The following is a 27,721-nucleotide window of genomic DNA, read 5'->3' as shown; positions in this document are numbered from 1 at the left end:
GCTACTAAACTCATATGACGACATCACTAGACAGTTGAAATTGAGTAAAGATGGATTGCATTAGTTCAAGTGCCATTCTCCTGACTTTCTCGGTTCTGTTTTGAGGAGGAAAAATTCAAATGAACTGTGCTGCAACAGCAAACCTAAAAGTGTCCAAGACACCAGAATTGAGGAAAGGCCGTGCTCTGGAGAAGTGCAGCAAGGAGTGAGCTAAAGGGGCCAGAAATAGACACCCTTTTCTTGCTGTAGCCCTTATCTACAACTGTAGCTCTCTTTTGAAACTGATGTGTTTTGTATCCGTTCCACAATGTAACAGAGGCACAATAAAGTTTGACAATATGAAATCAAACATTAATTGTAGAATGAGATTCTGATTAACTTGACCTCTCTCACTCCTAGGTCCTGCAGATGAAGGGCCTGGTCCTGAGCGATGCTGAGCACTAGCAACTGCTGTTGAAGTCAGTGTGTTGTATGCACTCAGCACCTCTCAGGTAGAGGCTTTTTGCCAGGGCTTGGGGAGAACTGGAGCAGAATTAAGTCGTTCTCATCTGTAACAAACAGGAGGACATGAATTATGTAGGAAATAAACTAGCAGTTACTGTTGTACTTCTGTCTTCACCATTGTAAATGATCAACTTTAAGTGTTCCATGTATAAGACCTCCTATATCCATTAGTTTGCATTTGGCCCAAATTAAATCTCAGTGGATGTGAGATGCATCAAGCTTTTATTTCTCTTGACCAGTTTAAGGCAGTAATTCCTTTTCTCCTTAGCAACAAATGTTCTGCTCATGACTTTTTAGATAACTCATTTAGGGTTATATTTTATTTTTAAAGCAGTGTATCGTCTTTTGCTTTCCAATGATAGCACCAGTGAGTCTAATAGCTAACAACCACACACAGTTTCAAAATTTACCCCTTTCTTCTTCTTTTACATTTATTTTGACTAACGGACTTCCTCTCTACCAGCCCAGAACTGAGGGATTCTGATCATTTAATAACTGGTGGTTTATGGTGCTTTTAAAATAAATAGATATTGCTCAGGCATCTTTCTCTTCTCATCCATTTGGAAACTGAGTATCTTGCATATTTCAGTGCATATTGGTTTCAATTGATTAGAATTCAAAGCCTAGTTGAAAGTTTCTCCTTACAGGTGCTGGAATACAATTCTGTCTGGATCCTATAAAGCTAAAGCACAATGCCTTTTTGTTAGTTATTGCTATTCTTTGTGTGTGTCTTTAAAAAATCTAAATAGTTTTACTCAACGCTCTCTGGCATTTCTCTGTTTGTTTGTCTGTCTGTAATGTGATAACTTTCGAAGACTGCATCTAATCAATTCAAAATTTCAGGTAATGTTCTAGATATCAATGGGAAGAACTCTGTTGATTTCGATGACAATCAGAAAGTTAGAAAAGCCTGATTTCCACTACAATCAGGTATCTGGCTGATTTACCTCTTAGCTCACAATCACATTAGGGAGGTGGGGCAAGAGAAGTGGGGATGATTGGCTGATTTTCCTCTGATGTCACAATCCCACTGAGAAGCTTTTGTATGCTGAGGAGGGAGCAATGGGAGAGCCCCTGGAGTGGTGCGGGACACACAATTAGGGGTAGAATGGCTGGAAATTTTTTGATAGAATGTTTTCCATGGGACAGCGCTGATTGGTCAGAATCTCAATGTTCCACATGAGCGTGTCATGAAGTGTTCCACATGAACGTGTCAATTTAGACAATTTTTTTGTTGAAAGCCAGGCATGTGGGCCAGCTGGCTGGCCTGACTGCCTGATTTCCTGCCAGCCAGCCAACCAGGAGCCCCTGGTGTGTGCAGTGAACTCAGCAACAGGAGCAATGAAATTGTGACCCTGTAGTTATTAATAAATACCCATCCGTGTATATTGTTTTGAATTCTTGACGAACTTAGATTACTAATGTTTTTCCCCATGAAAAAGGCTACCTCAAAATGAGGGCCAGATCTAATATGTGGTTTCTGTGCTGAGGAAGTCTTGCGGTATCCACAGATGTTAACAAACTTCCATGGTATGGAAAGGGGACACTAGTATTTACATAGAATATGGCTCTGAGACTTGTCTGATACTAGAAATCCAGAATAAAAATCCATTAATGATGATAATAAGCGCAGTGAAACAATACCCAAGAAAACAATTTGCTAACGGAGTTCCTTAGGGATCCTGAAAGAGACTGTTCAGTGATTCCATGGTACTTTTAGATACTGGATTGTTTAAGAGGTAGAGACTTTCTATGCTATACTGCTGCAGAAACAAAGGCTTTTAATATTTGTGTGACTGTCTCTGTTCCATGATAGATCTCAACCTAGGGGATGTGAAGGGGTGGCAAGGGAAATGCAACAATCCTGACCTTCCCATATAGCTACATGGAAAGAGTCCTAGATAGGTCCCAGCTACATGGGAGGGGTGAGTCACAGGTTGGTTAAGCACCATTGATGTGTTTGGTTACACAATTTCCTTTCTATGAAATAGTTTATTCAGGTGCTGTGTCTGTAACAGTGACTACCACAGAACGTTGGACAAATCTCATCAACTCTGGTGGGGAGCAGGTTAGAGAGGGAAGAAATTGCTTTTCAATTTAAAACCATCTAACCGATTCGTTCAAAAGGCATCAAGCTTATTTTATTTATGATGAAATTTTAGGTATGGAGAAACTTTCTCGCTTTAGATCATTTTCATGCAGTTTGTGCTTTAATGGACTGTTGGTGAAAGCGGTGCCAGTTTTGACAGATTGTTGATTAAGGAACTTGGGGGGCCTCCCACACTTTTAATGAAGCCTGGCACAGTCCTTGACGTCTAAATTTTCACACATGCAGCTCTGGGCAAAAAAAGACAAGCCGAGGGCACATCAGGAATAATGGAGTCTATCAGCCCACAAAGGAGTGTGAGATAAGAACTTCAATGAGCAGGGCAGCAAAGGGTCAGTGCCTGAAGCAACATGTTATGTTGGCAGGCAAAAAGGAGCAGCCTTGGGAGAGCTGCGCCCCAGGGTCTCAATCTGCAAGCACCGTGTGACCCACGTATCCAAAAGGGTTTATGGCTGCCCTTGTGTTAAAGCAAGATTGAAGGAATGATTGTTGCTGGGCAGCTGCCAAAAAAAGTGTATAAAAACAAACAAATCTACCTTCTCTTGTTGCAGTGCTTTTTGTGGGAATTAGTGGTCTTTGCCCTTATTTTTAATAGATCTTTAACTTCTTTTCTTCTTTCTCCTCTGTTAATTAGCATCAACGGTTACCTTTTCTGAGGAGGAAGTATTTGGGCCTCACAGTTAATATGGAACACAGCATCACAAAGATAACAGTTCACAAGCTTTCCCTCTGTGTATATCTCAATAGGTTTGATATCTTCACTATTGAGCAATTATTTAAAATAAACTGTTATGACTGCTTAGAAAAATCTTCACCTCACATGAAGATGGAAAAACACTTTTACAGTCCCAATGCTTCATTGGCTGCTGCTGTAGTTTGAGCTGCCACAGATTTCATGCCCAAGAGAAGATAGTGTAGGTGGCTTTAGGTAAGAGTTAAGCTTTATTTCTGGTTCTGTTCAGGCACCTAACGCTTTACAAGCGTCTTGCACAGCAACTACATTTAATGGCGGGGGGTAAATAGAGTGTTGTACATTTAAGAGGCCAAATAAAGCGCCTCTTCCTGGAAATATATCCAGAAAGCCTATTCATCAAAATAGATTACATGGAACTCTGTGTGGTGAGGGCAGGGCAATTTTCGAGCATTGGAAAGAGCTGGGAACAAACAAACAATTAGCACTTAAAAAAAAAAAAAAAATCCTATCATTTCCGAAAGGTTGGCTATATAAACTAGCCTAGCTCTGAACACAGATAAATCAGGCTTCCCCTGACACGTTGTGAAAGTTATACCAGTAATGACACAGATTATATTTTTCTCCCATGTATTGGGTATAAACATGGTTTCTGTCTAATTCTTATTCCTCTATTTTAAATCCAGATAGGAGATTGTTGTGGCAGGAACGAATAGTTTTATTCTGTAACAATCACGGTACTAATTCAGGACCATGTGGAATTTCAATATTTATCTCAGCCAAGCTTGCTGCTGCCAATGTATCAAATGCACAGCTGCCCAGGAACTCTGGTCATTTTTCAGGTCCACCGTCTTCTTAGAGGGAGAAGAGTTGTTCATCCCAGGGTAATTCTTCACAGCAATCAACCTACAGGATGTGTGTATTCAACCTTCTGGTAAAATTAACATGCAGTAATGTTCTTTGCTTTGCAGTGACGTCTATTCTCTGCTAATATGTTGCATTATCCTGATGCCTAGCATCAGCATCAAAGGCCTTTAGAAAGGTGTTGGTAATGTTAATGGCTCATATTTGTGAGCAGGAAGTAGGTTTATTCTACTGTTCACACAACAGATTTGTTAGAGTGGTGTGTGAGGAGATGGCAACAGAACTGGAAATTGATTGTGGTCTCGATGGAAATATGTGGTACGCGTGAACCAAAAAAAAACCCAAAACCAAACTTCACTTGGGAGCATGGACTTTGTAGCTCATGTCAGAGTACCCTGAAACAGAAGGCATGAGTGACTGAGATTTGGCCAGGTTTCCCTAGCAGTCACATACATGCCACCCATGAGGAGGGTGAGAATGGACTTCATTAGGCATTAGAAGTTATTGCATAGTAAATGGATATGGTGCCCGGATCAATGTTACACATCCACATTTCAGAAAGTTGATGCTAGCTGCATGGAAGAAGGGTCAGTGGGGCTGGATTATGCTGGTCCTGATCTCTACAAAAGTCAAAGCATTATCCTCCTTTAAATCTCTCCTTAAAACTCAGTTAGGCTGTTGGTGTGCTGACACCAGCACGTTATTATGCTGCCCAGTACTGTCTCATTGTACTCCCCCATCGGTCAGTCTGTCTGTCCAGCTGTTGTCTCTTGCCTAGAACGTAAGCTCTCTGGCGCAAGGACTGTCTTTTTGTTCTGTGTTTGTACAGCACCTAGCACAATAGGGCCTTAGTCCATGACTAGGGCTCCTAAGCGCTATGATAATACAAATAGTAAATAATAATAATACTAATATAGGAATTCTGTGGTTCTCGCAACAGCAAACTATAGTTTACTCCTGGATCTAACAGGCTGATTGAACATCTGTATGAATGCCCAGGTGTCTTGTGAGGAATCACAGTACTACAGGGAAAACAGTCTGCTCAAATGAAACTTGGCCATCAATCAATTTCTAGACACTGATGCTTTTTTCTTGGTACTGTGGAGTCTACAGGATTCGTTGAGAGAAAAAGAAGCTTTAATTAATTGTGATGTGTGAGCAGTGACCAATAGGAAGAACCAAAGTATCTACTGAAGGAATTGTAACTTCCAATGTTCCAGGGCAGAATTGTCTTTCCAAACCATTTCTCTGGAGGGTGACCATAGACATGTGGAAGAAGAAAGGCGAATACCCAGTTTGTTCTACTTAATGCAGTTAATAGTGTTTTGTATCTTCTAAACTAGCCCTTTCCTCTCATGTTAATTGACATTGTCTTTTCTCTTCGCTTTGATGAACTGCAATCTGAAAGGTTGTGCTTTCACTGGTCAACCAGAAATGTGTATTGACATCAGTAGCTGTTATTGATGCAATAAAGATTCTAGGTCATCGGTAGCACTCTAATGAACAGACGTGATCCGTGGAGTGCCATAAATCCAAGCTATGTCTGCCATAAAAGATACGGGTTTCCACATTGCTTTAGAAATTGTTATATATATGTGGCTGGCTTAGTTAAAGTTATCTGATGTGGTCAAAGGGGATTCTCCCTGCTTTCCCCTTGAAAACTTCCATTTGTGTTTTATAAGATCCAGCTAATCTCAGTACTTGGCTGAATATTTCTAAGTCTTAAAATTGCCCACTACAATATTTGAGTTTTGAATTTCTCAAGTGGTCCTTAACTCTGAAATCCCTAACTATGAATACCTCTTTCTAGCTCTGAAATGTTAGAATTTTGCCAAAAGAAAATGAAAGTATAGTCATAAATATGAGCAAAAGTTCCTTCAAGATCCACACTTACGTATACATCCTCCCCCACTCACCCTCATATATACAGTCTTTTAAAAATACACTTCTCATCTGAGTTATGACTTGGATAAGCTAAACCTGTATTTCCATTGCTCTATAGTCTAAAGATTAATTATACATTTTATCACTTGGTTCTTAGAGCAAAAGAAATGAAACTGCAGACTCTGGGGTGATTTCTCCCCCCCATGTAGTTGTAGTGCTCCCAGAGCTCTAGTGATTAGCATAAGGAAATCCCTCGTCTTACTGGTCAAACAGTGATCGGAGCTTCTTTCCAAAACTGAAGGCAACACTTTACGTATGTCAAGTTAGGGGTTCTCAGACTCTTTATTAATGTGGACTACATCTTAACAGAAAGATTGCCCTGGGGATTTTTCCTCTCCTATTCATGATCACATGAACTACCTCCTCTTCCTTTGACTTTATTATTTATTATTTGTATTACTGTAGCACCGAGGAGCCCTAGTCATTGACCAAGACCCCCGTTGTGCTAGGCACTGTACAAACAGTGAACAAAAGACACTGCGTGCCCTAAAGAGCTTACAGTCTTTGGCAAGAACAGCAATTGCTTTCGTGGAAAAGTAATTTTAGGAAAATATTAAAATGTACTTTTTACTGTGACTTAGCAACTGGAAACAAGGAGGAGGGTTAGTACCATTGGCCTAATCCAAAACTCAGTGAAGTCAGAGGGAATCTTTGCATTTACTTGAGTGGGCTGTTGATCAGGCCTATTGGACCAGCTAGCTCTCTGCAGACTACCAGCAAATGCTCCAGGGACCACTTTCCCTGTTGTCTCTTTTTAAAAGGCAGTCTCAAGCAAACTCTTGTTTTCTGAATGATTTCAGAATCTCAGATAGAGGGCAATACAGGATCTTTCCTTTCCTGCTAGTTTCTTCTGCATCCATTCAAAATCGTGGATTTGTTTGTGTTTTGAAGGCAGGGGTGATGGATGATACTTTATTTGTTTTAGCAAAGCTGCCACAGTAAATACAAATTGACAGAAGCTTTTTTTGGTTCCTGACACCTGAATTCTTTATTACATGGATGAAAGGCACAGACCTGGTTTTTATCATCCTACTGCTAATTATGTCACCTTATTAATACTGGGCTGTAGTCATCATGCTATCTCCAGGGCAAATCTTAAAACTCTTAGCAGGGCCGTGAGGAAGCCAAGTTATGCTTTTAGTAGTTAGCTGATAAAGTGAGTGTAGCTTTGTTGCTCTGTGTATATAGACTTTTAAAAGATGTTTAAATATAACTATTTTGGGAAGCAGATCTTGGCTCAGCTTGAAAGTTGGTAGGAGGTGGATTCTAAAACCTGAAAGGTTAGTACTACTTGCCCTGTATCTGTCCTGACACATCAGTCCTACAACATTTGTCTCTGTGATGGGGGCACACTTACCCTTAGTGCGCCCTCTTGCATCAGGGCACAGTGTTGCCATTATCCTCTGCTACAGCGCCTCCTGATGGCCGTCTGCCTCTTGCTGGCTCTTCTGTGGCTCAGCCCTCCGGCCATGTCACAAAGTCCAAACCCCTTCTGGGGTAATGAAGTGTCCAGCTGTAATCCAACCAAAAGAACTCCAAATAATAGCTGCTTCTGCCCCTCTTGGGACAAACTAATAGTTTCTTCTCAAGCAGCATTCTCCACACTGCCTCCCTTCGCCCAGGACCCTAGCAGCTTACCTCTGGGGTCTCCCTACTCTCATTTACAAGCTTTATCTCAATACCACCTCCCCCTGCTGGAGCCTAACCTGCTCCCTGTGAGTTTTTCCCAGTCTGCTGTAGGCTCTAGTTTACAACTCCCCCAGTTATCACTACGCCCTAATACAGGGCTTCCCCCATACAGGAGTCTGCACTGCTTTGCATGGGTTCCCCCAGCCTGTAGTCCCAGGGTGCCCCCAGTGAGAGAACTCTCCTCCTTCCTCTCATGTGGAATCTCTTCTTCAGTGCTCTTCACCTTCCTACTCCCTTCTCAGGAGCCAGTTTCAAAACTGTAGGACTCTCTGGTCTGGAGGCCTCTGTCAACTCTCTTCCCCGTGCCTAATCGCAGGAGCTACCAGTTGTCTCCCTTCCCCAAGGACCCTGCCAGCTCTCTTTGGGGCTCTTACTGCCAACTGCAAATACTCATGCAGGGCTTGCCCCCACTGAGGCCTACTGTACGTCTGGTGGGTTCCTCCCAGCCTGCAACAACTGCAGACCATCTCCAGAGAGCTTTCCCTTGCGCTTTCTTCCAGCTACCCAACTTCCTCCTTTGTATTATTCTAACAGCTGCTTTCTAGCTCAGCTGCTCCATTACTGTGAGCTAACGGGTGCCACCTGGAACACCTGATTTCTCCTAGGTGTAGCCCACAGGGTTGTCACGGGGGCAGTTAGGCCTTGATCCTTCCTGAAAGGTCACTGGTCCCATGACAGCCTAGAATGGAAAACATATTGATCAGATCTGTACCTCTGCCACTGTTTATCATGATGCTTGACTTGATTGTGACCTGAGCTACTCCGGGGAGAAGAATATACAGAGGAAGGATGGGTGTCTCAAGTGACCAGATGTACTTGCTCCCCTCATGAGCTATGTTTGTTTATTTTTAAATGTAAAGTATAGCTACTCATAGCCCCTCCTTTCGTAATGAGCAGAACCCTGCAAAGTTCACAGGTAGCTGTGAACACACTTCAACCCTTCAGCGCATCAAGGAGTAAAGAGATGAAGAGTCAATAGGCATCTTGTGTTTATGATTTTCAGATAATTTTAAAATTATTTTACTGCACAAAATAGCAGAGGGGTTTGAAATCTAAAGAATGTTATGTCACAGTAAGAGTTGCTTGTATTTGCTGAGGATACACAGAAGATCCTTAATGCTGTGGTAGCTTTTGAATGACAGGAGAGAAGAATTCTACTTGTACAGCACCTTTCAGGTGAGGATTTCAAAGCATTTACAAACACGTAAGCCACATGAAACCCCTGTCAGGTAGATGGTGTTATCCAGGCACAGGGAGGTTACCCAATTTGCCCGAACGTAAGAGACAATATCTACACTCATTGCCTCCTATAGCACAACATCAGTTTTCTATCGCTGTACCATTCACAAGGCTAGCATTCACATCCTTCTGTAAAGCCTGTCTCGTTGCACAATCTGCCCTTCTCTCTCTGTTGATCTGCAAACCAGGGAGACCCAGGTTCCAGGGTAGGCTCTGGGCTACAGAGGAATGCACAGATCAATTTCAAACACATTTTCTAATCTGTGATTCACAGTCCACCCCGACAGTGATGGTTTGCGTGGAGCTCCCATAATATCACCTGGTGCCCAATAGAGAAAAGCAAGAAAGAGGGGACATGAATTGCACGATTTAAGGATATTAATAAAATAATTTTAACAGTTTAGATTATTTTGTAATGTACATATTTGTGCTGTTTCCTCTCTGAGGTCACTTTTAAATGCCCTAATGTTTCTAAGGCGCTTGTATGCTATAACTATAGTAGTAAAGAATGAGATCAGTGACACGTGTTGTGAAAGCTATACGTGCACCCCTGGTCTCAGAAAACATCCTGACTGTGCCTTTAAATTATTTATACAATGCCATATGGTAGGTGTGCATGGCATTTTACAAATAGATGAAAAGACAGATCATTGCTTTAAGGAGCAGATTGCATAGTCTTCTGTATTATTTAATGTTTATGGCAACGCCCAGGGGCCGCATTCAGGCTCAAGTATCATTGTTGTACACCATTATAGACTTGGCCCCTCCTCGAAGGAACTTGTAGTCTAAGAAAGCCCTTAGGAATAAAAAGGTAATTTCATCATAACGCTATCATGCTTGCAGAATCTGGATGGCAAAGATGAGGTTTTCTCATGAAAAAATGGAATGAACTGAACAAAGCAGACCACCTTAAACTGCACTGCTCTCACTTTAAAATTGAAATACACAAAGGAGACATCTGTCCTTTAAAATTTTGCAAAGTGGTATTGCATTCAGATCAGCTAATCTCCTGTTAAGTAGCTTTGCTAACCTAGATTAATTTACCTACGTGGCAACTCTGCTTCTAAAACTAAAGCAACAGAATCAGAGTTGTGAGCTATTTTCTGCCAGACTTAGCATCCACCTACCTCACCCCCTGGAAAAGATTCAGGAAATTGGTAGGAGGCAAACTCACATGGTTCATATAAAATTGCTTCATAGTACATCTTGATTAAGGTATATTTAGCCTCTGATGTTACCCTGAAGTTTACTGAGAAGGGCTTGGATTAAGCAGAATGCCAATAGTAAGGCAGGGGTCACAGACCTGGGTAAAACCAAAGGGCCAAACTAACATAACAGATTATGTATTTTCAACAAAATGTTTATTTTTCAGCCTTTAGGGATGGACACACATCACCGTGCTCTAGTCTATTGAGCCTGACACATAGGTCAACCTGGATATAGAATTAGGCTGACATGGCAGTTTCAGATCCAACGAGGGAACTGCTTCATTAATCAGGTCGACGTCTGTGGTGCCGGGCCTCTTTCCAACCCGGCTGGGAGGAGAAAATATGGAGAGGAAGGCATAGGACAATACACATCTGCCTGGCTAAGTGCAGTGTGTAAACGGAATGAAGAGTGAGAGTCCAGACACCCTGCATGCACAATTACAACCAATAGCAAGGTCCATCAGCATTGTTGCATTTCAAGCCAGAAAGCTCAGCAATGTCCTGATCCTCCCGCATACCCCTTTCTCCCCCACCCCACCCCCCAAAAAAGACATTTGGACCTAATTACAGGATGGAACGTTACAAACTAGTACAGAGGGCTAGAAATAAAACTGAATCTTGAGATTGCTTGTGGGTAGAATTAGGAGTCGGTCATACTTTCACTCATGTTCAATTGAATATTGATCATTGAAGTATCTGCAGAGAGAGCTTCCTTCTTTTGCCCTTAATAGTTTATAATTTGCTCCTAGAGCTGAAACTCCTGATATACCATGGGCACATTGGTGTAGAACGTCCTTCACTCTTTCCCTCTCAGTGTGAAATTGATAATGGTGGTTTGTAGGGATTCTATGTCTCCCTTCCTGTTCTGGGGTGTGTTTTTGAAACCCATGTCAAGCAACCTTTTACTAATAAGTAATAAGCAGAACAAAGCATTAGTAGTCGTCATGGGTCTTTCGTTCCTAACTCTGAATATACTGTAATGTAGTAAGCCCTAATGTAGCACGCCTCCCTAAAGTATAAACAGACTAAGCTCTATAAACAAGCAGTACTAGAGGGCTGGTACACCTCTACCTCGATATAACGCTGTCCTCGGGAGCCAAAAAATCTTACCGCGTTATAGGTGAAACCGTGTTATATCGAACTTGCTTTGATCCGCCAGAGTGCGCAGCCCCACCCCCACCGGAGCGCTGCTTTACCGCGTTATATCCGAATTCGTGTTATATCGGGTCGTGTTATATCAGGGTAGAGGTGTAATTGTCTTCAAATAGCTGAATAGTTAAAACTCTATGTATTATAAGTCTCGTGGTCTCTCTCAAACAGGAAGCATCCTTGGCAGGGAGGCCCAATCCTGCTCCTCTTACGGACAATGGCAACACTCCCATTGACATCAGTGGGAGCAAGGACAGTCCCATTGCCTAGCTGGATGGTAGAGACCTTTCTTTCGGTTTCCATGCTCCCCAACCCTTCTCTGGCATTTAACTTCTTAATCTGAGCCGATTGGAAAAAACCTGTGCTAGGGGAGGACAAATGGGGGGGGGGGGGGGAGATTTTTCCTTCCATAGATATGGGTGGAAAAATAGGGAGGGGGAGAAACTTAAATTGATATTAGTCGTCTGCAGTAATTTACACCGCCAGATGGTAATTGTTTGACATTAAATTGTCGATTGATCTGGTACAAGATTATATAATCAATACTTTTTTAAAGAGCCATGTGAAAAACAGAAGTGTGCTTTTATCTTCAGAGTGGGCAGGAGAGGGTACATCTCTGCTGATATCTGTCTTTGAAAGGGATAAGAGACATTTCAAAACCCCTGGTGCAGCTCAGAAGAGAGATTAGGGTGGGGGGGTCAAGAAAACCAGAGGAGATTGATGTGTCTCCTTGACACTGATGAGCTCCAGTGCAGAAGCAGATTGGAGGAGTTTGGAGAAGCAAATTAATAATGGCAAAGACCCATGTGTCCAAGGCAACCAGGGGCCATTGTAAGCAAAAGGCAGCTACAGAGATACTTCTGAATGACTAATGCCTGTGGATGTTTTTGCAGCAGAAGTTTGAAAGTCATATAATTATTTCATATTTATATTCTAGTAGCAACTAGAGGCCCTAGTCAGGAGCTGGGGTGCATTTGTGCTAGGTGCTGTTCCAACACATACAAAGACAGGCTTTCCCCTCACAGTTTACAATCTTCCAAATGTTACATGCCTGTGATTTAGCCAGTACCTGTTGTCCCTGTACGCTGTGTGCTTGCAGCAGTTGATTCTGCCAAGCCCAGCTTCCATCGAATGATTGAGTCGGGTTGGTGAAGGAGAGGGTTGGGTTATTTGGTGAGGTAGATTGAGGGGGAGCAAGGGCGGCTATAACAAAAGGTATCCTTATGCATAAAGGTGCGTGGAGCGTGCTTAAACGCCTAGTGGGAACCAGCAGCAGAGCCCAGATACAGGCACGAGCACATGGAATCTCTCTGGATGGGCAGAGACAGTGTTTCCAAACATGTGAGGCATAGGCAAAAGCTGTGAGGTGTGAACTGCCCCGGTAATTTCAGTGGGTGCTGAGTTGGATGTCCATGAGGATACTTTCAATGTCAACATTTTTAACAATTGCCTTGCTCAAAATGTGTAAGACAGGCGAGGAGGTGTTTGTTTCCCAGAGTGTGCGGGAGTGCAAAGGCATAGCTGCTGGAGAGAGGAAGGGGCATAGGAGGTGTTTACATTAAGATGGGTAGGTCTTTAATAGCATATGGCAAAGTATGGGGTGGGGAAGCATCATTGTTTTCATTTTCCTAAAAGGGCTCGGTTGTCAAATGTTTGTGGAACACTGGGTAACGGAAAGGGAGTGGAAGGAGAGATGCCGAGAGGAGGGGGATTTGAATGGGATTGCTCTGTGACATACCAGAGGTGCCCAGGATGCTTTGTGTGTTTGTTTGTTTATCTCTGCCGCCGCCTTTCATCCCTCTTATTTTTGTTTCTGTTTTATTTTTGTTGTCTCCTGTTTCTCCTGTGGTCTTTCCTCCTCATCACCCTTTATTGTCTCTTCCCCACCTTCTATTCTTTTCCTTTCCATTTACCCTCCACCCAGTTTGTACAGTCCTTCCCACTGACGTTCCCCAGATGTGCTCCTTATTACTGAACAGCTTCACTCAGCATAGCTCCACCTCCAGGACAGGAAGTGCTGTATCTGGATTGCACACATCTTTGCTTCCTCAGCTGCAGGTAGAACCAAAGAACACTTCTTTGTCCTGCTGCTGCACTGTAGTAGGACTAGCAAAACGACTGGGACAGGAAATGAGAATAATGTGCCCTAGGTGGTCTGCTTTGAATCAGCCTAAGTGACACATCAAGAACCTGCCTCCCTTTTCCCTTCAATATTGCCCCTGTCACATGGTAGTGGGGAGGGATCTCTCTCAAAATGGCTGACTTGGGTTTTGGTGCAGCAAAAAAAATGAATGGAGGTTTCTTTGGGGAAATACTGCACGACTGTGCTGGCCTAAAAGCTTCTAAGCAAATGCCAGAGAAACCTAACAAATCTTCTGAGAGAGAGAACACTGAAGGGGGTAGGGGGAGAACCTGATTCCAGAACTTTCTTAATATCTGCCCCAGGCTCTGTGCTAACTTTTCCAGTCCCTATAGATGACGTCTAGAGTGGCGATAGCTGAAAGGATTGGATCCTCACAGAGTGGTTTAGGGAATGCTAGGGTAACTCTGGTAGATCTAGAGAAAGGATTTGCAGAGCTAAAGCCCACATGGCAGGTTCTCACAGTTTTCCTTTGGGCCACACAGTTAAGCTGATGACACACATGCAGACTTCAAGCATTGTGATTTCAGTCCTGATGTACATTATATGTTCGCGTTAAGCTTAATATTTGAGTGATTCATGTAAAATGCAGGTAATAGATGTGTCTGGTTTAATGCCTTTTTTCCCGGTGTTCTAAAAAAATGCTGTTTGCCTTATTTATAAAACAAACTCATTGCCTTACGTGTTTGAGATTCGGTTTAGTCCACTCAGAAAGAAAAACTGTGTGTTGATGTTGAGGGGGAAGGGTGTGGAAAGCCATTAATTTTCCTTACTGTCCACTAGATGTCAGCAGAGAACATGCAATATCTGCCTCCTGCTTCTAGCATCCATTTCAGTATCAGAAATATTATATAATGTGGTGATTCTGAAACTATATCGAGATCATGATGGGTGGGAGGTTTCCAAATGCAGGTGGTGGGTGAAGAGTTGTGTGTCCGATTGCTGTCAAACTGTTTACTTCATCTAACATAGAGCACAGTGGCAAAGCTTGAATAGGCGAGATTACCTGATTTTCTTCTCCCTAACCCCTCAACACTTCCTCTAAAGTGACATCATGTCTCTGAGGCTGGGGAAACTAATATCAAAAGGTGCATATCCGCATAGTTAGGTGAAAAATAGCAGATTTCAGTTGTTCAAGGAACTTTGTACACAAAGCATATAGTACGTTCAGTAGAAATGGTTTTTGTTGATTTCTGGTGGCAGTGGTGTTTCACCTTCTCCTTCAGGCACGTTTTGGAATATATTGTAAATTTCGAATGACCGAGCTTTCGACCTAAGGCCTTGTAGACGTGTATTCTTTGCTTGTGACAATGGTCAGCATGATAGTGCTTAGTTCTTTGACTTGCAATGGTGGCTTAATGGAACATGTCCAGATACTAAAAAATAATTGTCAGTGTCGGTCCCTGTGGAACCAGTAGAGGTCGTTTGACTTGCCCAGCCATTCTGATTTGACAACGAGGAAAGTCAGCCAGTTCAAAATTGCCATGCACTGATCCTAGGTGTTTTTTACGATAGGCTCTGACTCTATTTCTCCTCTTGTTTTCCAGATCACAGGCGTTATTCTTCTTGCTGTTGGAGTCTGGGGGAAGCTCACTTTAGGCACATATATCTCTCTCATCGCTGAAAACTCTACCAATGCCCCCTATGTGCTTATTGGGACTGGTACCACAATTATTGTCTTTGGCCTGTTTGGCTGTTTTGCCACTTGTCGTGGCAGCCCATGGATGCTGAAACTGGTAAGTAAATCAAAAGAACTGTCATGTGGCATATGTGGAAATTGCTTATTCAATGTACTTTTATTAAGCTTAAACAGATGTTAACTGTAACAGAGGCAAACAGAAAGGTTGTAATGACCTGAATGTTCACTAAGTGTCTCTCATGCTTAAAAAATTCCCTTCACTGAAACCAGTCAATGAATGACACTGACTTCTGTGCAGTATATAGGACTCTGTGATGGCAATAGTGCTACCAGTGAACCAGATGTATCATTACAGACTTATTAACATCAAAAATGGCACAGCTCTGTAGCTAATTTGAAACAGATTTTTCCTGGGGTGCTTCTTAATAATACAACATGGAATGTAGGGAATACCTCGATGGTAACATTTAGTCTAATGCACACTAACTTTTCATTTCTGGCATCCTGTATTCACCTCTATAAAAATAGGTAGACACCAGAAAAGTAAACTCCCAGCAGTATGTCCATCCACATTTCAAAAGCAGCACAGGGATTTCCTCACTCCGATAAGCTTTCCAATGCATCTCAAAATGTAAGGAAACTGTAGGTGGAGGGAAAAAATGCACAGGCGAGTTAAACATTAAGCTTATATAAGGGCATTCAGGGACAAAATATAATATGTGGCAATTTGAGGGGCGGGGAATAGTAATGGTCAGGTTAATATGTGGTGAAAGTGAATTGGGGCAGGGGAAATAACAGGATGGTGTCTTCTACTACAGTATTTTTCCCTAAAGGTACATCCTCTGACTGTCAGAGCTAACTGTGGCATTCGCCGTTCTGAACATGAAGCTTTATTTTGAACACCTGTATAAAAGTTTTTAAACCATCTTTCTCCCCTCAAAAGAAAACAGGCAAATATTTGAGTTCTGCATTGTTTGTAGGACCTAGCAAAGTCCTAGCTGCTTTGCCCTCCATTAAAAATAGTTCTCCCTTCTTCCTCCTCCCACCCCAAGCATTGAACAACTTTTCAAACTTTTCTGCATGACAATTGGGATGAGATTTTCGGAAGATTAAAATGCAATTTCCTGTTAGAACAGCCTGATTAGCATTGTTTGTCTTCTCAGTTATTTATTCATGTGTAGAAAAAAATCAGACCTAAACTGAAACCTCTCTTCTGCTCCCTCACTTTGGTAAAGTTTGGTTCTAAATCCAGACTTCAGCCCTGATTCACTTTGTACATATGATTATTGCCAATGAAGTCAATGGGACTACTCATGCACTTATGTACCTTACTGAATCAGGCCATAGGCCCCAATCCTGCAGTGAAATGTATGCAAGTGAACCCTGGTACCTTTGCAGAGTCCTGTTGACTTCACTGGAGTTCCACACACATACAAAGAGTCTGCCTGCATTCATCTCCTTGCAAGATCAGGGCCTTAACAACATGGGAACCACCTCTCTGCAGTGTGAATGTATGTTTCAATAAAATATATATATATAATATGCGACTGTCAAGAAATGTCATTTTATGCACATCAAACAACCTAATAATGGGGAGAGTGTCCTGCAGTTATTAGTAGTTACACCACATGCAAGGTGTCCTATATTTCGCTCTCTAAATACATTCTTTTCCCCCTGTCTTTAGAGGAAATCTGGAGGCAGAAGCTTAAACTCGGAATTGTTTGCATAAAGAACTAAAAGGTTCAGACACAACTCTGCCCCACACTCTGACTTGCATTTTGTCTTGTTTCTTTGCTTTCAGTATGCCATGTTCTTGTCCCTGGTGTTTCTGGCGGAGCTAGTGGCTGGCATTTCAGGATTTGTATTTCGCCATGAGGTGAGTGGAAATGAATTTAGGTTATAAATGGCAGTGCCTCTCTGAGCAGGATTTGCTGAAGCCTCTCAGAACATGTACAATATATTGGTTGTTGACTTCAGCAATTCCATATGCATCATGAGTGATGTAGCTATTTTTCGGCAGTAATGCGTGCAGCCCTCTAAACACTGATATGATTCCAAATGAAGGGATTTAGACAAAGCTTTGAGTCTTAGCTGTCTGATATTTACTCTGGAGCTATCTTTCTTTATATGTCCATCATGTAAGATCTTCTTTACCCTGTTACATATGCTGAGGACTGCAAAATAGGTTAAATACTTTTCTTAGACACAGCTACTTCACTCAGGGAGGCATTTGGTTGTGTAATACAGAGAGGATTTCTGAGACTGCAAAGCCAAACCAAACTAGTTTCCTTGATGTTGTGTAAATCGTATTTTTTTTTTTTTTTCAGTGTGCCAGTGTCCTGAGAGTAGAGTGAGGCTAGAAATAGCTAGAGATAGGAAACTGGGTTAGAAAGATGCCTTGTGAGAACAATACAGTTTGAATTTGTAGTAGCAGTGTTACTTTGTCCATTTTATCTGGAACCCTTTGTTTTAAGCCCAGGATTTTATACGTCTTTTAAACTGAACCAGGACAGTAACTTTGTAGTATCTCTTCCTCACTTCTTACTCCTAGGGGAATTCTGAGCCAAAAAAATAAAAATTCTGCACCAAAAAAAAATAATATTCTGTGCACAATATTTTAAAATTCTGCAAAATTCTGCATATTTTATTGTCAGAATAACACACTATAATCACACCAGTTTCATGTCAGCAAATATGTCCGTAACAATGCAGACAACAAAAAAGATCCAGGAAATTTTTTTTGACAAATAGATTCCTTACTAGGCATATTAATACAGAACTTTGAGTAATAATTCATTTAAACTACAGTACACAAACATATTTCCTGCACCCCTCAGAAGCAGTGCAAAGGCTTGGGGGAGTTGGGGATAATGGTGGAGCTGAGGGAGAGGGAAATAATTGCTGGGAAGGAGCCTGGGAGTGAACCTGGAGGGTTGTTGGGTCTGGCACCCCGCCCAACCCCCCCCCCCCCCCGCGCACTCCTGGGATCCTGGCTGCCAGCCCCACGCCCTCAGGTCTGCGTGGGGCGGCAGCAGAGCCCCGGCACAGAGTTGGCAGCGAGCGGAGTCCCTGGCATGGGGCCAGCAGCTGGGATCCTGGGGGCGGGGCAGTAGCTGGGATCCCGGGCGCACAGGGCGGCAGTGGAGCCTAACGGTTAAACGTTTAATCGGTACAATTTTAATAGTTTAAACATTTACTTTTTTTAAACATTATTTGAATCCCTAGACTCAATGTTATCACCCCACTAGCTCCTGTGCCCTGGCATCAGTCTGTCCCCCCACACTAGCCCTTCTGAACCCCAATCTGTGTGACCCCCCCTCCATATCCCATGCCTCCTCACCTGGCCCCGTGGGCAGGGCGCTGTGAGGAAAGCAGCCTCTGTCCCCTTTCTCTCCATGGCTGGCTGCTCCAGCCCATGAGCCAGCCACCTTCTCTTCTGGTGCCACATCAGCACCTGGTGGGTGAAAGGTATAATTACAACTTCCCTTCGACACATTGTCAGAATCAATTATTCTGGGGGGGGGCGGAATCTGTGGGGGACATTAATTCTGCGCTTGCGCAGTGGCGCAGAATTCCCCCAGGAGTAACTTCTGTCCCTCTGACTCTTTTCCCTTTGTCATATGTAGTCCTCTAGTACCCTGTTCTGCTGAGAGAGTGTCCTTTTTGGCTGTGATATTTCCCTCTGTATGTTTCTTGTGTCTACCTTCACCAGCTGTAGATGGTTACCGATTTGATTTTGAAATACCTGTTCTTTTTTTGCTGGGAATTACCATTCTACCTGTGGATGGGCAATCTTTTGTCAAGATCACAATAATGCAACCTCCTGAATCTGCCACCAGGCTCTGCTTTCCTCCCAGTTCACGTGTCCTCTGTGACATTCCTGAGCTTCTCTAGCCTGGGGAGCAGTAGTTCCTTATCCAGAGAGCTCCAGTGCCGCAATGAATCAGTGCTGCTACCAAGCAGTGGGATTGGCATTGCCTTTTAATGCCCCCTACTTCTTCACAAAGCTCACCTCCCTCATATTGCGGGCACACAAAAGGCAAATTGAAGGGGGAATTCCTCTTCTCTCTAGCTATTTTTATCTAATAGAGAACTGGCAGGTTATACTTCACCTTCCCTCCTGTACATTGACACAAATCGCTCCTTTAGGTTTTCATACCATGGGCCCTTACTCCTCAGGGTATCCCCTTGCAAACCTAAACATGTAATGAATGTGGGGAAATAAACCAGAAAATTGAAAGCTAGTTAATACTCTGTACACTCCCTATTTCCACTTCCATTTTTGCTTTTGCTTTTCACATCATACTTCCAGCTGTTTGACACGTTCCTCTGTTTAGCAGATGAACTCATTTTCACAGTGTGATCTTGTCATGGCTGCATAGCTGGCTGCACCCCTGTCCTCTCACTGGTTCTATGAATGCATCCCTGCAGGTGTCAGGCCTCGTGCCTTTACCTATCCCAGATGGAATTCTGCAATTCTCCCTCTCTTAGCCTCTGACCTGGGCTACAGTACCTGTGTATCAACCATGCTTACTAAGCAGATCCAACTATGTTCAACACCTGCAGTTCTTCCCTCTAGGGAGTTGGTGACCAGTGGTGTACAGCGATCAGCCTTCTTAAAGCAAAGTATTGCTTATTTTAGCAGCAGGAACAAGGCTTTTGGAGGAAAAGGATTTTAAAATAACAAGGAGTAGACACATATACATCTTACCTAAAGTCTCCCCATCCTCTGATGATAACCTAAGTAAGCCTAGCTTCTTCCAGCAGCTCCTTGCATTTTCCTCCTCTTCTCTTTGAACAACTCTCCTCCCCCTCTCCCCCCATGCTGCTTAAAAGAGTGTGTCCCTTTTAAAATCTGCTATAGTTCTTTTGTTCTTCTGTGTTCCAAGCTTTGATCCTTCCTGGTCCAACCCAGTTTTGTGGGCAGGGGCGTCATTTCAGATTTGGGGGGAGGAGGGGGCAATTTTAACCATGACTCCAGGGGCTATTTAGGCACGTGAAAACTCTAGGGTTTTTTGCAGACAGTAACTTAGAAATTAACTGACAGGAACACTAATTTCTATATAAAAAAGAAAATTAAATAAATATTAGACCCAATTAGCACTAATACTAACATGTTCTGACATCTTGTGTTAATTCACTTAAGGGACACTAGTTAGGTTTAAACTTTTAAAGTATATTCTTACTCTTGACTACAACAATGGAAACAATTGTAGAAAAATCTAGATTACTCTATATCATTTAGGCTACTTACTTTTTGCTATTCACTAAGCATGGAATAGATCATTTAACTTTTGGAAACATTCTACTAGGGCAAGTCCCATGAGTTTATACAGCACCTACATGGGGCTCTTGGGGTGTTACCATACTACAAATAATAGACTAGAAACTGACTTTAAACAGGAGTGAAACTGACACTTTTAAGTCACTTTCACATTATTGCTAACCCCAAATGTTTAAATATCATGAGTCAGGCTCACCAAATATGAGATTGGCAAAAATCATGATAATCGCGAGATTATGTAAAAATAATAGATTTGGTGTGTTTTTTTTAATTTGCCTTCCACTTTTTGAGCCTTTAGGGTGCACTGGGGTCACATTTTGAAGCTTTCGCCATAGCCACGAGGGCTAGAAACATACTTTTTCTTTGAGAATGAAGGCTGAAATCATCACTTGACTCAAGGAGCTGGGGCTTTAAGGAAAACAATAATTATCATGAGACTCATGACAAAATCATGAGACAGCAACACTGCTTTCACTTCTGTTCAAAGACTAGTTACTTTCCAGAAGGCTCTTAAGAACAACACTATAGTGATTTGAGTTGCAGTTCTCACAGGAGAATGTTTAAAACCAAACACCAGGAAAATTTCACATTTTAAAGCTGAGAAAAAAATTGAGGCTTCTGAGGTATATCAGGACACTGCAAGCAGGAAAGGAAAGTAAACAGGCACAGGAGCTCTGGGCAACTCTTTCTCTTGAAAAAAAGTTGGAGGGTCAAGTCTTCCAGTCCTTAATCAGGTAAAACTTCTATTGCTGTCAGCATCTCCACTCATATAATAACACGTGCTCAATAATTATACATTTCATACATAAATATCTGAGCTATCTTATCCAGGGCTACACATTTTATACGCATTGGCTCAGGGACTATACTTTCTGGCATATTCTGAACAGTGCTGAGCACACAGATGGTGTCAGTGAATAAGAACATAAGAACGGTCATACTGGGTCAGACCAATCATCCATCTAGCCCAGTATTCTGTCTTCCAACAGTGGCCAGTGCCAGGTGCCCCAGACGGAATGAACAGAACAAGTAATAATCGAGTGACCCATCTCCTGTCACCCATTCCCAGCTTCTGGCAAACAGAGTCTAGAGACTGAATAATACAATATCATGGATAATACAAATCATGACAATAATCATCGACTTTATAATCATCGACTTTATGGATGCAATTACTGTTCTTTGTTCTGGAATTGACCTGAATACAGCTGAAACCCTAAGAGTTTGATGTATAATCACATCTGATATTTATATGACACTTTCTCATTTCTTCCTTTTCTCGAACTCAGAACAAAAAATGACAAAACAAAATGGTTTTCAGTTAAAACATAAAACTGCACTGCAGCCGTTGCTCTACGGCCCAGCATGTGGCAGAACCTGCCACCCTTTGGGGGTTAAGTGATCTCCTCTCATCTGACTCTCATTCTCTCTCCTCAACCTTTCTGACCTCTGTGGTGCTTTTCATGCTGTCAACATGACATCCTTCCCAATCGCCTGGGACTGTTTGCTGGAGTCTCAGAGAACTGGCCGCCTTGGTTTTGCTCCCAGCTATCAGCATGCAGCAAAGAGAGCGGCTGGTCCAGTGAATAGGTTGTCAACCCTCAGAGACCTGGGTTCTACTCCTCCCATGGACTTCCTGTATGACTTCAGGCCCCTGCCTTAGGACAGAGTTTCAAAGGGTTTAGGCACCTAAAGATGCAGCGAGGCAGCTAGTGGGGTTTACAAAGAACCTAAACTTCTGGGTGCTTTTGAAAATCCCACTAGGTGCCTAAATACCTTTAAAAATCTTGCCTTTAGTCTGTGTGTCTCAGTGCCCCATCTGTACAATGGGGATAACAGCACTGCTCTAGGTCACAGAGGGGCTGTGAGGAGAAATGGGTTAGACATTGTGAGGCACTCAGATACTACAGAGATGGGGTCACATAAGTACCACGAGTAGAGGGGGAACTTCTCTGTACCACTGCTATCCCTTCCCTTCTTTTCACCTCTCCCCTTCAGATCTCCCTTTTTTCTGATGTGACTTTGGCTCAGAGGGCTTGGCCGTATTACTTCTGAGTCCTAAGTTCCCTCTAAGTTGCGCAGCTGCACAGCTGACTATTAAGCCCCGATGCCTCTCCGCCAGCACGAACCTGCCACGGCGGGGAGAGGCGCCCCTCCCCACCGGCCCCAGAATGAACCTGCCCCGGACATGCGACAGCCGGGGGAGAGGCGCCCCTCCCTTGGACTGGCCTGGCCCAGGCCCGCTGGAGCTGCCGGAGAGATGAGCCCCTCTCCCGGCCTGGCCCAGGCCCGCTGGAGCTGCCGGAGAGATGAGCCCCTCTCCCGGCCTGGCCCAGGCCCGCTGGAGCTGCTGGAGAGATGAGCCCCTCTCTCGACCCGGCTCAGCCCCGCCGGAGCTGCTGCAGCCGGGGAGAGGCGCCTCTCCCCCAGCCCAAGCTGCTGCAGTGAGAGAGGGCTGAGGGGAGTCCCTCGTCCCCAGCCCCACCCCAGAGCCTGCACCCCCACCCTCTGCCCTCTCCTCCACCCCAAAACCCTCATCCACAGCCCCACCCCAGAGTCCACACCCCCAGCCAGAGCCCTCATCCCCCCACACCCCAACCCTCTGCCCCAGCCCAGAGCCTCCTCCCAAACCCCGAACTCCTCATCCCCGGCCCCACCCCAGAGCCCGCACCCCTCAACCCTCTGCTCCAGCCCTGAGCCCCCTCCCACACTCCAAAGCCCTCAGCCCCACCCCCACCACATGAATTTTATTATGTGCACCAATATGAAGGTGATGTGTCACACATCACGTCCATATTGGTGCACATAACAAAATTCATTCCGCACATGGTCGTAAAAAATTAGAAGGAACGCTGTCTGAGTCCCCTGCATTCTCTCTTCAACACCTTCCTTTTCCCCCGCCCCCTTCTCCCAGAGGAATCCCTGTTTTACAGGCTCATCTAAGGACTTCCAGATCCTTAATTTAATTACCAGCCCTTTCTTATCTTAAAATCACCCTGCCTCTGTTTGTAAACAAAATACTGACTCCTTGCCCCAGGGCATCAGCTGAGACCAGCACCTCCCCTCTGCTGAACTCACATTGCACACCCAGGCTGCAGGGCAGTTAACAGCTCTGCCTGGGGCTAGGATATTCACCTGGAGCAGAGCTGCTGTATGAAGCTCCCCTCTGCCCCTCCGAAATGGTGCCCCTGTTTGCAGGTTGGCTCAAAACAGATGAAATCATCAGAGCTAATAGCTTTGACATTGTCCCTTAACAACTCAAGTGTTTCATGAGAGGTGGCTGTCTTGAGCTGTGCTTTTCCTTCCTGCTTGTTTTTCAAGTCAGCCGTCTGACTGACCTAAACTAATATATTCATACAGTAAACATCCCAATAACCAGACTAACATATAGTATTCATAAATTGTCACAGGGCAGTTCCCAATCCATCCCAGCTATTTTCAAAAATATAGCATTTGGTGATCTATTTAAAGAGTCTATGGTTGCAAGTGGCAATCTTAAAATGCCATCAAAAGGACTTGTGAATGTTAAAGGAGAGCTTTTTAGACTCTGAATATACACTCCAGAAAGAGTGGCAAAAGGAACACATACTCGCTCTGATTTGGCTATCCTGCTAAGGTTGGAAATGGGTAAATTTCTTGGAAAGACTCAGACTGAAAGCTTGTGCGTTAAAATGCCCATTCCATATGCTGGTCACTTATAAAATATCTCATTCTCTGGCTTTTTCCTCTTAGATCAAGGACACTTTCCTTAGGACATACACTGAAGCTATCCAGAATTACAACGGCAACGATGAGCGAAGCCTCGCAGTGGATGACGTACAACAGAGTGTAAGTTTAAAATAGCTATTTGTAAAAAGATGTAAACAGAATCTATTCTTGTTTGATCACAAAACATGAATTGCCAATGGCTCAAATAGTTGTGTTAGTAAGTTATATTTTAGGGGCTAAACTGATTACATGGGGTTTCAGCCTGCATTCCTTCCACACCCACAGCTGCTACTGATTAGACCTTCAAGGTGTTGGTTCCAGGATTCAATACCTAGAATGGAGAGACAGGATTCTGAATACCTGGGGTGAAATGCTGGCTCCAAGTGGGTGAGAGTTTTGCCAGTGACCTCAATGGCGCCTGGATCGCATCTTTGGTATTTACTAGCTACAGAATAGCCAGTCTATCCAAGGGTGCTCTGTGCTTGTTTGGGACACTGTACTGTCAATATCCTGGACGAAAGAACCACCACCAGAAGACAGTATTTCACAAACCATATCGCCATAGCATATAGCAGGCATCTTCTGACAACTGCTACTTTTTAAAACTAGTTGAGTTCACCCCTAATCTTGGGCTTGGTCAGTATTAGAAAACATATAGCCTTGTGACATAATCAATTTAAAATCAATATAGTTATCCTGGGGCAAACCCTTAATATGGACTCATTTAAGATGGTCTAAATCACACTTAAGATTATCTAGTTTAATGTGGAAACTTCATTTTACATTTATTTAGTTAAACCAATGCAAGTTTTATAATGCAGACAAGCCCTTGTGCTAGTCCAGGGGTAGGCAACCTATGGCACGGGTGCCGAAGGCGGCACGCGAGCTGATTTTCAGTGGCACCCACACTGCCCGGGTCCTGGCCACCAGTCTGGGGGGCTCCACATTTTAAATTAATTTTAAATGAAGCTTCTTAAGCATTTTAAAAACCTTATTTACTTTACATACAACAATAGTTTAGTTATATATTACAGACTTATAGAAAGAGACTTTCTAAAAACATTAAAATGTATTACTGGCACGCAAAACCTTAAATTAGAGTGAATAAATGAAGACTCGGCACATCATTTCTGAAAGGTTGCCGACCCCTGTGCTAGTCTTTAGTTGTTTGGTGTTTAGTTAGGATCATAGAGTGTGAGCAGTTCTTATTCTAAAGAGGCTCTGCCACTAGCATTATAAAGCTTTACAAATATGAACATGATTAGTCAGGATTTGGTCATCTAGCTTCCTGTTTAGTTGATAACCTATAGCAGTTCTCTTTGCAAAGACAATGAAAGGCCTGGAAGATGAAACCTATCAAGAAAGGTTAAGAGAACTGGGCATGTTCCATTGGGAGAAAAGATGGGTGAGGGACACACGTGACTGCCTACAGTTGCTCCACGAGATGTTTTCAAACAGGTTATTGTCCTTCCATAACAAAGACTGAATAAACAGTAGTGGAGGAAAGATGCAGCAGGTTTTAAAAATGGAAGTGGGGCTTTAATTATAAGAAGAATTTGGCAGTGGAACAAGATTACCAAAAGGACGGTGCTTTTCCCCCTCACTTGAGATATTTGGGGCTAGACGAGACACCCCACTTACAATCTCTTGTCACACTGAGAATTTGCCATTTATTCCCCATCTTTGACAGGCTTTGCCAGTTTTTTAGTCTAGAATAGGACACACCTCCCACCCTTCCAAAAGCATTTTGAAAGTGTAAACCCACCAGTTCTGCTTTTATTTGCTATTTTGTTAACTCTTTTAAAGAAGTCTTATGAGTTAGAGAGGCTTGATTCATCCTCTTAAACCTGTACTGCTTTGTCTCTATTTGTGGTCCCCCTATGTGCTTAATAACTCTCTCATTTTTCTCAGCTGTTTTTCCTGTTACCAAGGGAAGGCTTTTCAATTTAGATTTCCCAGGATCATGTTTAACACCTTTTTGAAAAGATAGGTACACTGTTGGCCTTCTTCCCATCCTCCAGTATAGTAGTGCTTGCTGATGGTAACTTACCTATTTTGGGCGGTAGTTCAGTTACTCCATTCTTCAGTATAAGCAAAGAGCCCCAGCCGGCTCCCACTGAAGTAAGTGGGAATTAAGCTACTGACTTCTGTGTGAGCAGTATCAGCCCCAGGCTTATTTGGAAAATAAGTCTTAGTGAGTAGCCTTGGTCTGACCTCACTCTGAAAGGTAAGATCTGAAACTATTCCTATGCTTGTTTTAACACTTGCTTCTTTTATTATCTACTCTTTCTTTGTAGCTGAGATGCTGTGGCATTCAGAACTACACCAACTGGAGCACTAGCCCTTACTTCTTTGAACACGGTATTCCCCCAAGCTGCTGCATGAACGCCAGTGACTGCAATCCCCAGGATCTGCGCAATATGACCGTTGCTGCCACTAAAATAAACCAGAAGGTACAGGTCACTGTGTGCCAAAGGCAACTGAGATGCAACTATCCGATGAATTAGTTCGCACATTACTACATATGGTGTCATTGAAGTGCGGTTCCTGCCTAGCGATATGAAGAGTGTGGAAACTGGGGATGGAGAAGTGGATAAGATTGCCCACTGCTTGCCACCCAACACTTAAATTGACATTTCTGAAATAAGCAGACACAGAAACCCGACCAGTGAGATGTGAACTCACTTCTCATTCCCATCACATTTGGTCAGGTACAGCATCTTGCACAGAGGCAAAGCTGGCAAGACTGTTTAAATACACAGAAGTGAGGCAGCTGACCTCGGTACTTATGTCAATCAGCAGTTCTCATTCTCACTGACTCCCTCCCCGCCAACTTGTCTTCTGTCAGAAATTTCAGGCGTTGGATGCTAACAGCCCAAACAGAGAAAATAGGGATGATTGACGTGAAGCGTTGTGGGGTAGTGAGATATGTTTGCTGTGCCCCGTCTAATCTCATTGGATTCATACTGCTGCAGGCAGAACAGAGCTAACATTGACCTCTCCCCACCTTCAAAAAGACAATTGGGAGAGTAGTATCGAGAGAGAGTGAGTGAGATAGCAAAACAAATAAATTAATAACAGAATACAAATGCAGAAAATGTGAAGAAAAGAGGGGAAAAGGGGAAACAATGCAGCATATAGAAAAGACACTCCTAATACTGTGTTGTGCAAGATGACATTCATTGCTGGCACAGAACTTCTTTCCTGTTGACTTTTTGCATAAGATTTTCAAGAGAGGTAACAAATTGTTCATAAAGGGAATAATCCTGATGCCAAATTAAACCTTGATATAACACCATGACTTCGGTGGTTACAGCAGAGATTAATTCGCCCCAGCGCATTTAGTGATTTATTTCTCTTCTCATTTCTCTATTAACTATTTCCAGTGTAACTGTTAACACAAGAAATTATTGGTATATAACAGAAAAATGCAGAAATGGTGGGTTGGGTTCTATTTTAATCCTTTTCAGCTTGTCCTGCAACTCAGCTGCCTGTCCGTCAGGGACTTGGAGATGGGGACTGAGGTCCCCTTTATGACTCTACCTTTGTAAAGCA

The 27,721-nt window shown here is 43.1% G+C and overlaps 1 protein-coding gene across 1 annotated transcript in view; it reads left to right on the top strand.

Moving 5' to 3' along the window:
* Positions 1-27,721, top strand: part of TSPAN7 (tetraspanin 7) — a 196,760-nt gene that overhangs the window by 135,878 nt on the left and 33,161 nt on the right. Inside the window, exons 2-5 of the mRNA XM_065417130.1 lie at positions 15,083-15,271; positions 16,976-17,050; positions 24,191-24,286; positions 26,464-26,619. Coding sequence (XP_065273202.1) covers positions 15,083-15,271; positions 16,976-17,050; positions 24,191-24,286; positions 26,464-26,619 — 516 coding nt within the window. The remainder of the gene's footprint in view (positions 1-15,082; positions 15,272-16,975; positions 17,051-24,190; positions 24,287-26,463; positions 26,620-27,721) is intronic.

Source organism: Emys orbicularis, chromosome 1 (genome assembly GCF_028017835.1).
Source record: "Emys orbicularis isolate rEmyOrb1 chromosome 1, rEmyOrb1.hap1, whole genome shotgun sequence".
Taxonomy (NCBI): Eukaryota; Metazoa; Chordata; order Testudines; family Emydidae; genus Emys; species Emys orbicularis.
This window is presented reverse-complemented; position numbering and strand designations above follow the sequence as displayed.